This window comes from Grammomys surdaster, unplaced genomic scaffold, assembly GCF_004785775.1.
Source record: "Grammomys surdaster isolate TR1022 unplaced genomic scaffold, NIH_TR_1.0 266, whole genome shotgun sequence".
NCBI classification, from domain to species: domain Eukaryota; kingdom Metazoa; phylum Chordata; class Mammalia; order Rodentia; family Muridae; genus Grammomys; species Grammomys surdaster.
Genome location: NW_021604707.1, coordinates 987,040 through 999,296, shown reverse-complemented (window position 1 = coordinate 999,296; position 12,257 = coordinate 987,040). Strand labels below are relative to the sequence as shown.

Genomic DNA, 12,257 nt, shown 5'->3' with positions numbered 1-12,257 from the left:
GAATCAGCTTGTTTGTTGGATTTTGGTTGTATTAAACAAACAGACAAACAAAAACCCAAAAAAAAAAAACAAAAAGAACAAATAATTCTTCAGTTTATCACATACTCAGCTTTCAAAACTTTTAGTGGGTTAACAACACACCTCTCTCCACTCTCCTCCTCCCAACACCCAAACAAGGGTCACAACACTAGCTGCACTTCTCATAAGAGCACTAAGAATATCTGTGCCCGAGCTTCTTCTGCTCCTATGGTTGACTTCCTGTGGAGCTATCTACCTCCCAAGAGACCATCTTCCAAGCGCCTGTGTCCTCCCATCTACAGATGATGTCCTGACTTGCCTCTGTCCCCCCTTTTGTTCTTCTCAGTTCTTAGAGCAGTCCCAGGCTGCACTGGAATATTTAACAGAGAACTGCAAATCGCTTTCTGCTAACACTGGCTCCTTATTAGACTAGAAGCCCTACAGCCCTGAGCTCTGTTAGTTGCCCAGACAGAACTGACTGTACAGTCCGAGTCCAGCACCATAGCACACATCTGAAATTGCTTCAGAGCTAGCAGGCGCCTTGGAGATCATTTTGTCCTTGCTTTTGTTTGCACAGGAGGAATCTACAGCCCACAGTTTACTAATTTATCTATTTGCAAATAAAATCTTATCATTCATTAATTTGCATTTACAGGGGCAACCAAATTGTGTTTTCCATCTGAATTCAGTAAGTACAGTGTGCAAAGAACAGCAGGTCAGCAAACACTTAAATAACATTCTGGGGATGTGAAACACAGGAAACAAACCTACCTGCAGCTCCAACTGAGCAGGCAGCATTAGAGGAGAGAAAAATAGTTATATTACCAATTGGCTCGGAAGATTTCCCTGCAGTTGGTCATTACCAATCTGGATAAAAAGATGAGAAAATACATAGCCCTACTTTTTAGAATGCGTGAGAGGAAAAAACTGAGACAGATCAACTAAGATTGAAGATTGACCTCCAAAGGCTACCCACATGTGGCTTTTTGCTTTGATGCAAGGAACCTTGTGCTGAAACCATACCCCACCTCTTTAAAGAACCAAAGTGATCAAACAGCCACTTGACTACAGGTATGCACCTTGTTATTTTTTTTCCCCTTCAAAACAATGGAATGGAGCACGTGGTTTCCCTGAGCTTGGAAAAGCACACGTGATAACAGCTGGGCAGGAGGACAAGCACAGACCAGGAAGTGATACATAAGATGGATCAGAAACATCCGCTCACACAACTCCTCCTGAAGGTATATAGAGTGATTTGAAAGTTGTATGTATTTTGATTACAGGACCTTCATAAAGGATATTTAAACAGCTTTCAGAGTCCTTCGAGTCTGTCATGTGACTAAAAGTATAAATGTACTGTTAAACGAAATGCATTTCCAAGGTCCCTTCCAGGCTAGAAACAGACCAAAAGAGGGAAAAGACTCAGTCTCTCTCCTCCACGGCAAGATCCCAAGGCAGCAGCTGCTGTACCTATCTCCGAGGCACACCTTGGATGCCTCAGCTAGTCACTGTTAGAAAGAAAGAAGAAAAGAAAGACCAAACAAACCTGAACTAGTGTGACCATCCATCTAGAAAAGGCTAGAGAGTTGTGGTGTGTGTGTATGTTTTATGTACAAGTCAAGTATCCACAAATCTTTTACACACCAGCTGCCATAAACAGACACAGACATTACATAAAACCATATTTCTTTCCATATACACCCACGGCAGCTCCTAACTCAGGTTCAAATACGGCCCACAAAATAATAAAAGAAACATGTTGGAAATGAAGTCTGAGAGCCGCTGCAGACTCACAGTCTAAAGCAGAGACACAGACCACACAGTAACACACTAACCAGCCCCTGAATCCACAACTCTGCTTAAGCTGTGCCAGGTGTATACCCTGAACCTGCCCCATTAACTGAGACAGATCCCTTCTCAGAGACACTTGCTAGATTCCCCTAGAAACCACAAATAATCAATTTAGTTACCCATAATTTCCTTGAGAGCTATGATTAGGTCACAGATTAGAATGCCTGGAAATACAAATATTTTAGGTTGGAAAGTATAGCCTGGGGGAAAGAGTCCCTGCTCAGCCCATGTAAGGACTTTAATTCAATCAGCAGCACCAAAAAGAAAAAAGAAAAATTAAGTCAAATAAAAACAATTATTGTAATTAAATCAACCTAAGTCCCTATTTTAAAACCCTTAATTCAGGAATATAGGAAGCTATCATACTTTAAGTACACTAGTCCATGAGCTGCCCAAACCCAGGCCTGTGTTGACTGACTCTAGGACAGCCTTGTCAGCTTGTCATGAACAGAATCACTGAGAAAAAGCACTTTCGCAATAAGATGACACAAAGGGCAGGTGAAAGGCCAGATGAAAGATATCAAAGTGACTGATCAACAGGCTGGGCCACAAAGCCCTGAGAGAGCTGTCCAAGAAGAGAGAGGGAACCAGCCAGCCAGGGAGTGTGTGTACCTCCCCACTTACTCGGATGCGTTTGGCCCTGCGCATGTCATCGGCTGTCAAAGAAGTCTGGGTAGGCACTAGGCTCTCCTCTTGTTGTGGCTGCAGGTGCAAGGTGTGAGTTTCTGGTTCCTGCTCCAGAGAAGACGGGGTTTCTTGTGGCAGCTGAGTGATTGGGATTGACGCTTGTTCTGGTTGATCTAGTCCATTCAGAGCAGCCGGTTCAGCCTCATCAAACTGCTCCTTTGTGGGGAAATGCAGCAAGTCCTGAATTTTGCAAACACCAGGAATTACCACCCTATCTACATAAAGATCAGTGATACAGATGCTATTTATTAGCTCAACTTTAGAATTAGTGGTATTCATTTACTTAAGAGATAGGGTCTAGCTACATTTTCTAGGCTGGCCCCAAACTCCTAGGCTCAAGCAGTCCTTCTTCTATCAGCTTTCTGAGTGGCTAGTACTATGGAACATGGCACCAAACCCAGCTATGACGTTTTAAAAAATGAGTAGCATTATGGTGCTGAAATAATACTCTCTCTCTGAGAAAGTTAACAAACAGGTGAACGTGTCCAGAATGCAAAAACTGTAAAGCATCCCTGGTCATAAAAAAAGGAAACTGATACAATTTTTCTGGGGTATCAATTATTCTAATGGTTTGAGTTAATTAAACAAAGCCTTCCTAGAATACCTCCAGCCAGTTTTAAATTTTTAGTACAGTAAAGTTAAATGTGTACTGTAAGTAACACTTGAAAATGTGCTCCTTGTCCTATTCCAATCCCGCTTTAGTTAACAGGACAACACTCTAGTAAGACAGAATTATAAACAGCGTCACAGCTGAGTGTGGACAGGAGCTCCTCAGAGCCCAGTACCTGTGTTCCATCGTCACTCTTTTCCCCATTTTCACTGGTGATTTCCAAACGGATAAATTTTGGAGGACGCCCAGGCCGACGACCAGGACCAAATCTCCTCTTGCCTCGACCCCTTCCTCTGCCTCTTGTTCTGGGAACAAGAGATCCAGTTACAGATAGTCACCACTTGGCACCCCATACTTTATTCCCTCAGAGTTCTTTCAAGCATCAAGTTTGAGCTCCACGATTTATCACTTCCTTGGTTCTTCTCTTTGATAGAAAGCACTGTTATGCTAATGTGTGCCTTCTACACTGCCCAGCTTTTCTCTACAGCACAGAGATGTCATAAAATTATTGGGAGGAAATAAGAGCTATAAAAATAAAAGTACTAGCCGGGCGGTGGTGGTGCATGCCTTTAATCCCAGCACTTGGGAGGCAGAGGCAGGCAGATTTCTGAGTTCGAGGCCAGCCTGGTCTACAGAGTGAGCTCCAGGACAGCCAGGGCTATACAGAGAAATCCTGTCTCAAAAAAAACAGAAAAAATAAAAAATAAAAAAATAAAAGCACTGATAACTCTTTGCTTCTGAAAGGAGGTGAGAAATGCAAACAGGACAGACTGGGCTTGTCCCATGGCCTCTCCCACGATTCAGTTCATTCTTCTTTCTCCTTTGCATCAGCTTTTACTCCTTCCCAGAAATGTGGCTAAATTCAACTAACAGTCTTGTTTTCCACAGCTTTCTAGACAGTACAAACAAATTTCTAACCCAACTGTTCCATAACAGGCCAAGTAACCACCAATTAAAATAGTCCCTTTTAACTGATTACAAATACACAAAGCACCCCTATCAGATGAGACTCCTGGGCTAGGGTTGTAGCTCAGTTGGTAAAGTGCTTGTCTAGCATCCCCAGGACTGCATAGGCCAGATGTGGTGGCATACAATTCTAATTTCATCACTCTGAAAGCAAAAGGGAAAAATCAGAAGTTCAAGATCATCCTCAGCTGCATACATAGCAAGTTTGAGGCCAGCCTGGACCACATCAAACCATATCTCAAAACACTGAGAGAGGAGGGAGAGAGGGAGAGGGAGAGTAAGGAGGAAGGGAAGGGGAACAAAGAGGAAGAGGGGGAGAGAAAAGGGGAAAGGGAAAAGGAGGGAGGAGGAGGGGAAGAGAGAGAGAGAGAGAGAGAGAGAGAGAGAGAGAGAGAGAGAGAGAGAGAGAGAGTGAGAGTTGAGATTGCATTACAGTCAGCAGCAGTAGAGCACTTGCCCAGCATGTATGAGGCCCTGACTAAGGCAAGAAGCAGGGCAGGTAGACTCAGAAAGAACATCATACATTTATACAGCTTGACTGTCAAGCTGACTAGACTGAGAAGCACCCGGGACACTAGCAAAGCACACCTTTGTGTGTGTGACTGTTTCCAGAGAGAGTGCTCTAAATGCAGGCAGTACCATCTCACATATTGGGGATCTCGATGTTCTAAGGAAGAGAAAGCCACTAGCACAGGAGTCATTTGCTGCTGTCCAGCATTGAGGTAAGCAGCTCTGCTCTGCCAGGCCCTTTCCACCACAAGAACAAAATAATCCTCTCCCCCTTGGATTATTTTCTCATAGCGATGAAGAGCTAATACATGTGTGGCATGCATATAACATCTATCAGATCATGTTTCACTCTTCTATTCAGTTATTTAACAAATACACACTTTCCAGGAATTTTTTTCTATTTGCTTTTTTTCTGAGATATCGTACTACATTGCCCAGGCTGGCCCCAAACTCCTGAGCTGAAGGGATCATCCTATCCTGCCTCTGTCTCCAACTGACCTGTGACTACAGGTATCTAACACCTCACCTGGACTTCAGGAACTTTTAAAAGAGTCTATTTTTTATGGAAAATTCTGAATATAGGCAAATGGAGAGAAAAAGAATAAGCCAATATATTGATACTCAACTTTAAGACTTACTTATGACCAAGTTTATGTTATCTTTATTCCCCCTACCTCCTCACAAATTACTCATTAGGTTCCTTTATCTGAAAATACTTCAGTAAGCATCTCTGAATCTTAACACCTCTTGCATAAATATAAAATGTCATTACTACACCTAAAAACATGACAGTTGCTCATGACTAATAGTAGCTAGTGAACATTTTACCTATGTGTCATACATTATGCTAAGCACTGAAGACATCTCAACGGTTCTTACCCTTGGAGATTGGGTAGAGCCTGTAGGCAAGCAAACCAAAAGTCATAATGTAGTATTAAAATGCTACAGTGAAGCCATGTACACACTTTTAGGGATATTCAAGCATGAGAGACTGGAATCTCGTTGCACTGTCCCCTCCCAAGATACTCACCCCCATGGTCCTATACTAGCCCTTGTCATCTTAGTACAAAGCTCCCTTATCCCTAATCCATACATCATCCACCAGAAAGTATCTCTCTGTTCTTCAGATCACGCCATCTAGTACCTGGATCTAGCTTCTCGGGCCTCCTTCCATCCTTGCCCTTTCTTCTTCCTCTGCAGCAAACTCTCTCAGGACAATCATCATAATCACTGTTTGCTTTTGGTCCCCACCCCTATTGCCACTTCTTTATTCTCTGTGTGTTGAGGTGTGTAATTAAGCCATAACCTGTGTCATTAAGCTCCCTGCCCTATCTCTACCAGTCTTCCCGTGGCTGGAAAACACCACACACACTTGCTGTGATCGCTTTCCTACTTTGTGTCCCTGAATCCAAGGTGGGCACTAAGTATTGCAGGCAATTACATGGCTTCTCCCTAGAACATCTTCTTTCCCGTCTTCTTAAATGTGGTCTTATGCCAGCACCTATTTCTCCAAACCCTATAGAAGTGGCCCTGTCCCATTACTACTGCCCTTTTCTGAGGAAGGCGCATCCTCCATTTGACCTGTTGAATAACTTCTATCGAGACTCGGTTTTCATTCTTACCCCAGAATTAGCTAGAGTAATATTCTCATTTTTATCCAGAATGGTCTTCTGAAACCCCAACATCACAGTGTTCTCTGACCAGGACTTCCTAAAGATCACCTGTTACACTTAAAGTTTAAACTTTGTACCATCTCCCAGTGGCGCTATTGGACCTGGCCACTGCCTCTTCTACCTTCCATGACTGTCCCCTGTCTCTTTTTAATATAGTGGAATTAAGTATATAACAAATCATAGTATTCAGAAAAAATATGAAAATCAGAGATGCATATTACTTTAAATGTATATGCTGTCTTCAGGATTCTTGATTCAGGGGCTGGAACAATGCCTTAGTGGTTAAGAACATTGACTACTCTTCTACAGGACCCAGGTTCAATCCCCAACACCTACATGGCTGCTAATAATGATCTGTAACTCCAATCCCAGATGATCCGACACCCTCTTCTGGGCTCCACCAGTGCACACATACAATTCACAGACATGCATTCGGGCAAACCACCCACTGATATGAAATAAAAATAACAAGTAATTAAAAAAAATCCCAATTCAGAATCTAGTTAAAGGAGAGTTAACTGGGGGTAAAAGGATCTCTTAATATAGATGTGGGTTATTCTGGAAAAAAATAAATAGCAAGTAAAAAAGGCATGTCCCTAAGGTATTCAGCAGCCTACCTGGTTACCTGTACATACACGCATCTGTGTATGTATGTACGTACACACATACATGCACACACTCACTCACATACACACACACACACACACACTCACTCACTTTCACACATTCACAAATGATTTCAAGACACCAATAACCCAGTGTGTGGTCCTTGCCTCCCGAGCCCACCTGGTAAACACATCCAGCTTCTCATCATGAGAATTGAGATGCTGCTGCAGCTGCTCTGAGCTGACAAACCGCCGATTGCACTCATAGCACGGCCAATTCTTCTCTTGCTCTCGGAGAACTGTAGCCGGGGAAGAGAAATCATAATTTATGGCTGGTGCTCAACAGACACAAGGAAGATGCAGTGCCTGCTATCTCCTCCACTCTTATCTCACTGTAGACAGTAGCTGCTATTTGTATTTATTTCTTGCTATAAAAACAAAGGCTAAAATTTGTCAGAGAAGTGGATTTTAAGATCTTATTTTTTAAGCATTCATATATGACATCAAAAGACTCACACTCTTAAACCACCCTCTCTCACCCCCTCAACACATAAAAAATTGAAGGAGATCTTTACTTAGATAACTTCTTGTTTCGGATCCAAGTTTCATAATTAAGGATATATCTCATCACAACAAAAGTCAGTGGTCAATACAATCTAACAAAATGTCCAACCTTATCTTCAAAGGCTGAATATATGCATACCCCATGGCCCAGCATCAACTCCTTTCCCAGCTGTACACCCAATCAGAGTGTGCACAGATGCCTCCTAAAACACATGCATAAGAAGATATACAGGTACAGTCTTGCCCACAGTTGTATGATGGAAAAAGATCTGATAGCCTTTATGCCTGGTCCTTTGGAGGTAAGCTCTAAGCCACTGGAATCTCCTGGATGATAGGAGGTCCTTTGTTATTCATTGGGAGTCCTTCATCCTACCTGACTTTATTCTGACATGTCTTAAGGTTGAAGCTGCTGTGGAGAGAAAAATGTGGCCTTGTGATTAGATGGTTGGTGTTTTGAGCTTCTGATGTGTCTTACATCAGGAGGGAAGGGAAGCTGGAGACTGAGTTCAATCACATGGCCAACCACTCCATTAGTCACGCCTATGTAATAAAGCTTCAGTAAAAGCTCTGGACAACAAAGCTGAGCCTATGTTTAGGTTCAATAGTTCAGTGCCCCAGGAAGGCTTATGTCCTGAGGAGACATACGTCATTCTAAGATGTATGTCTCTGCTCTTGGCTGGTTCTGATGTATATCTTTTATTATAAAACTCTAATCACTCATTTTAGTATCTTCTTGGGTCCCAAAAGTCACTCTAATAAATTATGAAGCCTGCAGGGGTATGGGGAGTCCCTAAATTGTGGATATTAGAATGAGTGGCATGGGAATCTCAGAATCCTGTATCTCCTGTCTAAAGTGAGTCTTATGGAAGACCACGCCTTTAACTGATGAGATGTTATCTAATTCTGGGTACTTAACACCATAATGACATCACACAACTAAATCTATAACAAGGTAGACAAACAGTCATGAGTGGAGTACCCAACAGCAATGGTAATATACAAATTTACATAAACAACATGGATGCATCTCAAAACTATGTTCACCTAGAGGTTGGGAGTTTGGCTTAGTGGTAGAATGTTTGCTGAGTAAGTCCAAGGCCATAGGTTCAGTTCCCAGCTCCAAAAACAAAGAAAACACTATGTTCAAGCAAAAGATGCCCAAACACACACACAAAAAAAAATGTATGTTATCATATCATCCTGTTCATACACAATTCAGTAATAAGCAATTAGTGTGTAATATTAGAAATCAAGACAGTACACTTGGGGATCTGCACAGGTGTGTTCCTGTGAAAATTAACCAAGCTGTATACACTTCATTATTTGTGTATCTCTCTGTAGGTAAAATATATTTCAATCACATTCACATTAAAAAAAAACAAGGTCAGTGCTGGCTTTGCTATATATTCAGATATGATTAATTCCAGATAAGAATCTTCCTCTGACACTAAGGTGCTAATTTGATAGCAGGAAGTTTTCATTATATTAAATACTATTCTCTAGCACTAGAAATGTAAACCTGTAATTTGACCCTAGGATTAAATGGAGATGTGTATCTCTGAGAAACCTACTCTCGTATTGTGTGAGATACACTGAGATGGAAAAACCAGATGCTACGTGTAAAAATGGCACACACAAAAGCCCAAGCACCTTTCCTTTCTTCTTCAGATATGTCATGAATTTTCTGATTCACGAACTCAGCGTAGGATGCAGCGTACCACACCTAGAAGAACCAAGGACATCATTAAGAACCAACAGACATCACCAGCTGTGCTTTGCTTGCCTAAATTACTTCTCCTGCTTACACAAAACAATTTGGGCATTTCATTAACATATTCATTAACAGCAACAGCCACACTATGTGCCTCCACAATACCCATCTGGCAGATGACCCATAAGGCATCAAGGATCCAGATGCACTGCCTGTTTCTTTCTTCCTTCTTAAAAACTAATCTCGTTATAAATTCACAAGGCTTAAATTCATAGTATCTTTACCTAAATAAAATAGCCTTTTAAAACTCTACATTTAAATATGGGTTTTTATACAGCTGTAATCATAGACACTGTCACTCAGGTTAGTGATGGGATCTCAGATAGGACTGTATCAAACGTTCCTGTTCCCCAGTCTTCCTACCCACTTCTGCTTCTGTTTCCTCTCCCTTGGCTATCTTCAGCCCTGTCTACAAAACTTCCACATGTTGCTACTGCTCGAAGCTTAGTCTAAGCCCTGACTCTTCTTATTTTCTTTCTGGTGTCACACCCATTTTCAAACAACTCTATGCTGATAACTAACTACTAAATCTTTCTTTTACTTTAGTTTCCCCACTAGAGTCTCATATATTCCCAGGCTGACCTCAAACTCAGTAAGTAGTTGAGAATGGCCTTGACTTTCTGGTCCTCCTGTTTTTACGTCCTAAATGCTAGGATTATAGGATTATGTACCATACATAGTTTATGCAGGATTGAAGGTTGAGGCCAGGAACCTGTGCATGTATCCCCAGCCTTTTTAAAGTTTTATTTTTAGACAAGATTTTACTAAGTTGCTCAGACTGGCCTCCAACTTATAACTCTCCTGCCTCAGCCTGTTGAGTAGCTATGACTACAGGTGTGTACTACCATGCTCAGATTTTATCCCTAATATTTAGGCAAGAATGGTTTTGCTGTTGTTTTGATTTTAAAGTGCTGGGAATGCCACCCTCTGCATGTGCTAGCAAACTGCTCTACCACTGCCAGAACTTGCCATCTCAAATTTTCAATTTCCTACCTCCCAACAGGTACTCAGACATAAAACCTAAAACATGTCTTCTGTTTCTCCACTTGTTTCAGTAATCTTTAGCAAGGACCGTCCTCAGATGTGACACACTACCTGTTCAGTGTTTAAGCTACCGGAATCGTGACAACACCATCTCTTGCCTAGATCACCACCTGGCCTTCTAACTAGCCTTTCTTCTTCCTTGCAATTCCCAGCCACAATGGTGGTGGTGGTGATCATCTTCCTCCTCCTCCTCCTCCTCCTCCTCCTCCTCCTCCTCCTCTTCTTCTTCTTCTCTTCCTCCTCCTCCTCTTCCTCCTTCTTCTTCTTGTGATGTTTATTTTATATGTATGAGTATTTTATCTTCATATCACATGTGCCTTGCCTGAAAGGATTATCAAAAACCCTGGAACTGATGATGGTTATGAGCCATCATGTGGCTGCTTGAAATTGAGCCTGGCTCCCCTGCAAGAACAGCAAGCACTCTTAACCTCTGAACCATCTCTCCAGTCCCATGGAGGTTTTCTTAAAACAAAACTGGATCTTGCTGTATGGGTTTCCATTTGACTTCTCGTTTTACGATAAATCTGAAAGGCTGAGTGATGATCCCCAGAGAACTCTGTGATGTCTCCAATACATCGATCGCTACATACTTTAGACCTGTCACTACCCACCAATGGGCCAAGATGGCTTGCTCTTGGCTACCTGAGCATGCAGTGTACTTTCCAGCCGGGAATGTAGTGTGGTGTTGGTCCCTCTAATTTTGCCATCCTTGGCCTTCACCTCTTAACAAGACTTCTATCCAGCATATCCAAATCGGTCCCTATCCTGTTACTAGCTCTCTTTGCACTATGACACTTACTCATTTGATACTGTTTGTTTTACATCTTTCTGTTCACCTCTCCCTTAGATTCAAGTCTGCTAAACACAGGGAAAGCCTGATTTTTCTTAATGTAGGAAACACACCTGAAGTTCAATATGTACTAACTTCTAAATAAATTAATCATGCATAATTTTTATGTGCATTAACTATATATGAGTGTAGTTGTATAGGAAGACTTCTGTAGAACAACGTTCTATAGACTCTGTGTTCCACAATTCCTTAACTATGCCCCTCTGGTTATATTACTTTATGAAGTTTGTCCTTTTCCTATTACAAATTCTGTCTGAATGCATCAGTTCCAAGACATATGTTTTTCCATTTCAGAAATCAGAATATAGCTGGGCATAGTGGCATACATCTAGAACCTCAGCACTTTGGAGAGGATAAAGCAAGGCTGCACAAAACAAACTGCCTCAACAAAACAAAACAACCCCTCCCAAACCAACCCCCCACCCCCAAAATTGGGCACCTTTTGTTCTTGGAAGAGGAATCAGAAGGTATCATACTCATACTCTGGTACCCACCAGCCTTCATGCAACTTATGTCAGTAGCCTGCTTCTCACATCTGCACAGACCTGGCCTGGCCCTGTGGGTTGTCCCCACCTCCTACTGGGCTCAGAGACTGGTAAGCAATTGCTAAGCAATGCAAGTGAAGACTGGAGGGAAAAAAAAAAAAAAACCAAAAAAAAAAAAAAAAAAAAAACCTTGTCATTTCCCTCCAGAAGAGAAATTTCAAAGGTTGGTGAGCATCTTAGAGGTCTTGCTAAGACACTAAGCAGAACTGTCAAAGTTCCTGCTGATGTGATCAGAAAGCTCATTAATTTCCATGTGCTGCTCATTTCAGAATAAATGCAAACCAACAGGACAGTGCAGTGTCCAGACTTGCAAACAGAATACCAGTGATGTGGGGAAAATACCCTAGAAACAAGAATGTAACACTTACTTTGAAAATACTCAGGGTGTCCAGCATGGTGGGATAACCTGAAATCCCAGCACTGGGAGGCTAAGACAAGATAGCTAGTTTGAAGACAGCCTGGGCTACATAGAGAGTTCCAGGCCAGCCAGGCCTACATAGTAAGACCTTATCTTTAAAAAAAAAAAAAAAAAAAAAGTACTTGGGGATAACTGTGCTTTGTTA

General features: G+C 41.9%; 1 protein-coding gene across 1 annotated transcript in view; it reads right to left on the bottom strand.

Moving 5' to 3' along the window:
- Prdm10 (PR/SET domain 10) overlaps nt 1-12,257 on the bottom strand; it is a 103,893-nt gene that overhangs the window by 35,647 nt on the left and 55,989 nt on the right. The window contains exons 8-11 of the mRNA XM_028776193.1: nt 9,135-9,207; nt 7,102-7,219; nt 3,342-3,471; nt 2,494-2,736 (exon numbers count right to left, since the gene is read on the bottom strand). Of these exons, the coding sequence (XP_028632026.1) occupies nt 2,494-2,736; nt 3,342-3,471; nt 7,102-7,219; nt 9,135-9,207 (564 nt within the window). The remainder of the gene's footprint in view (nt 1-2,493; nt 2,737-3,341; nt 3,472-7,101; nt 7,220-9,134; nt 9,208-12,257) is intronic.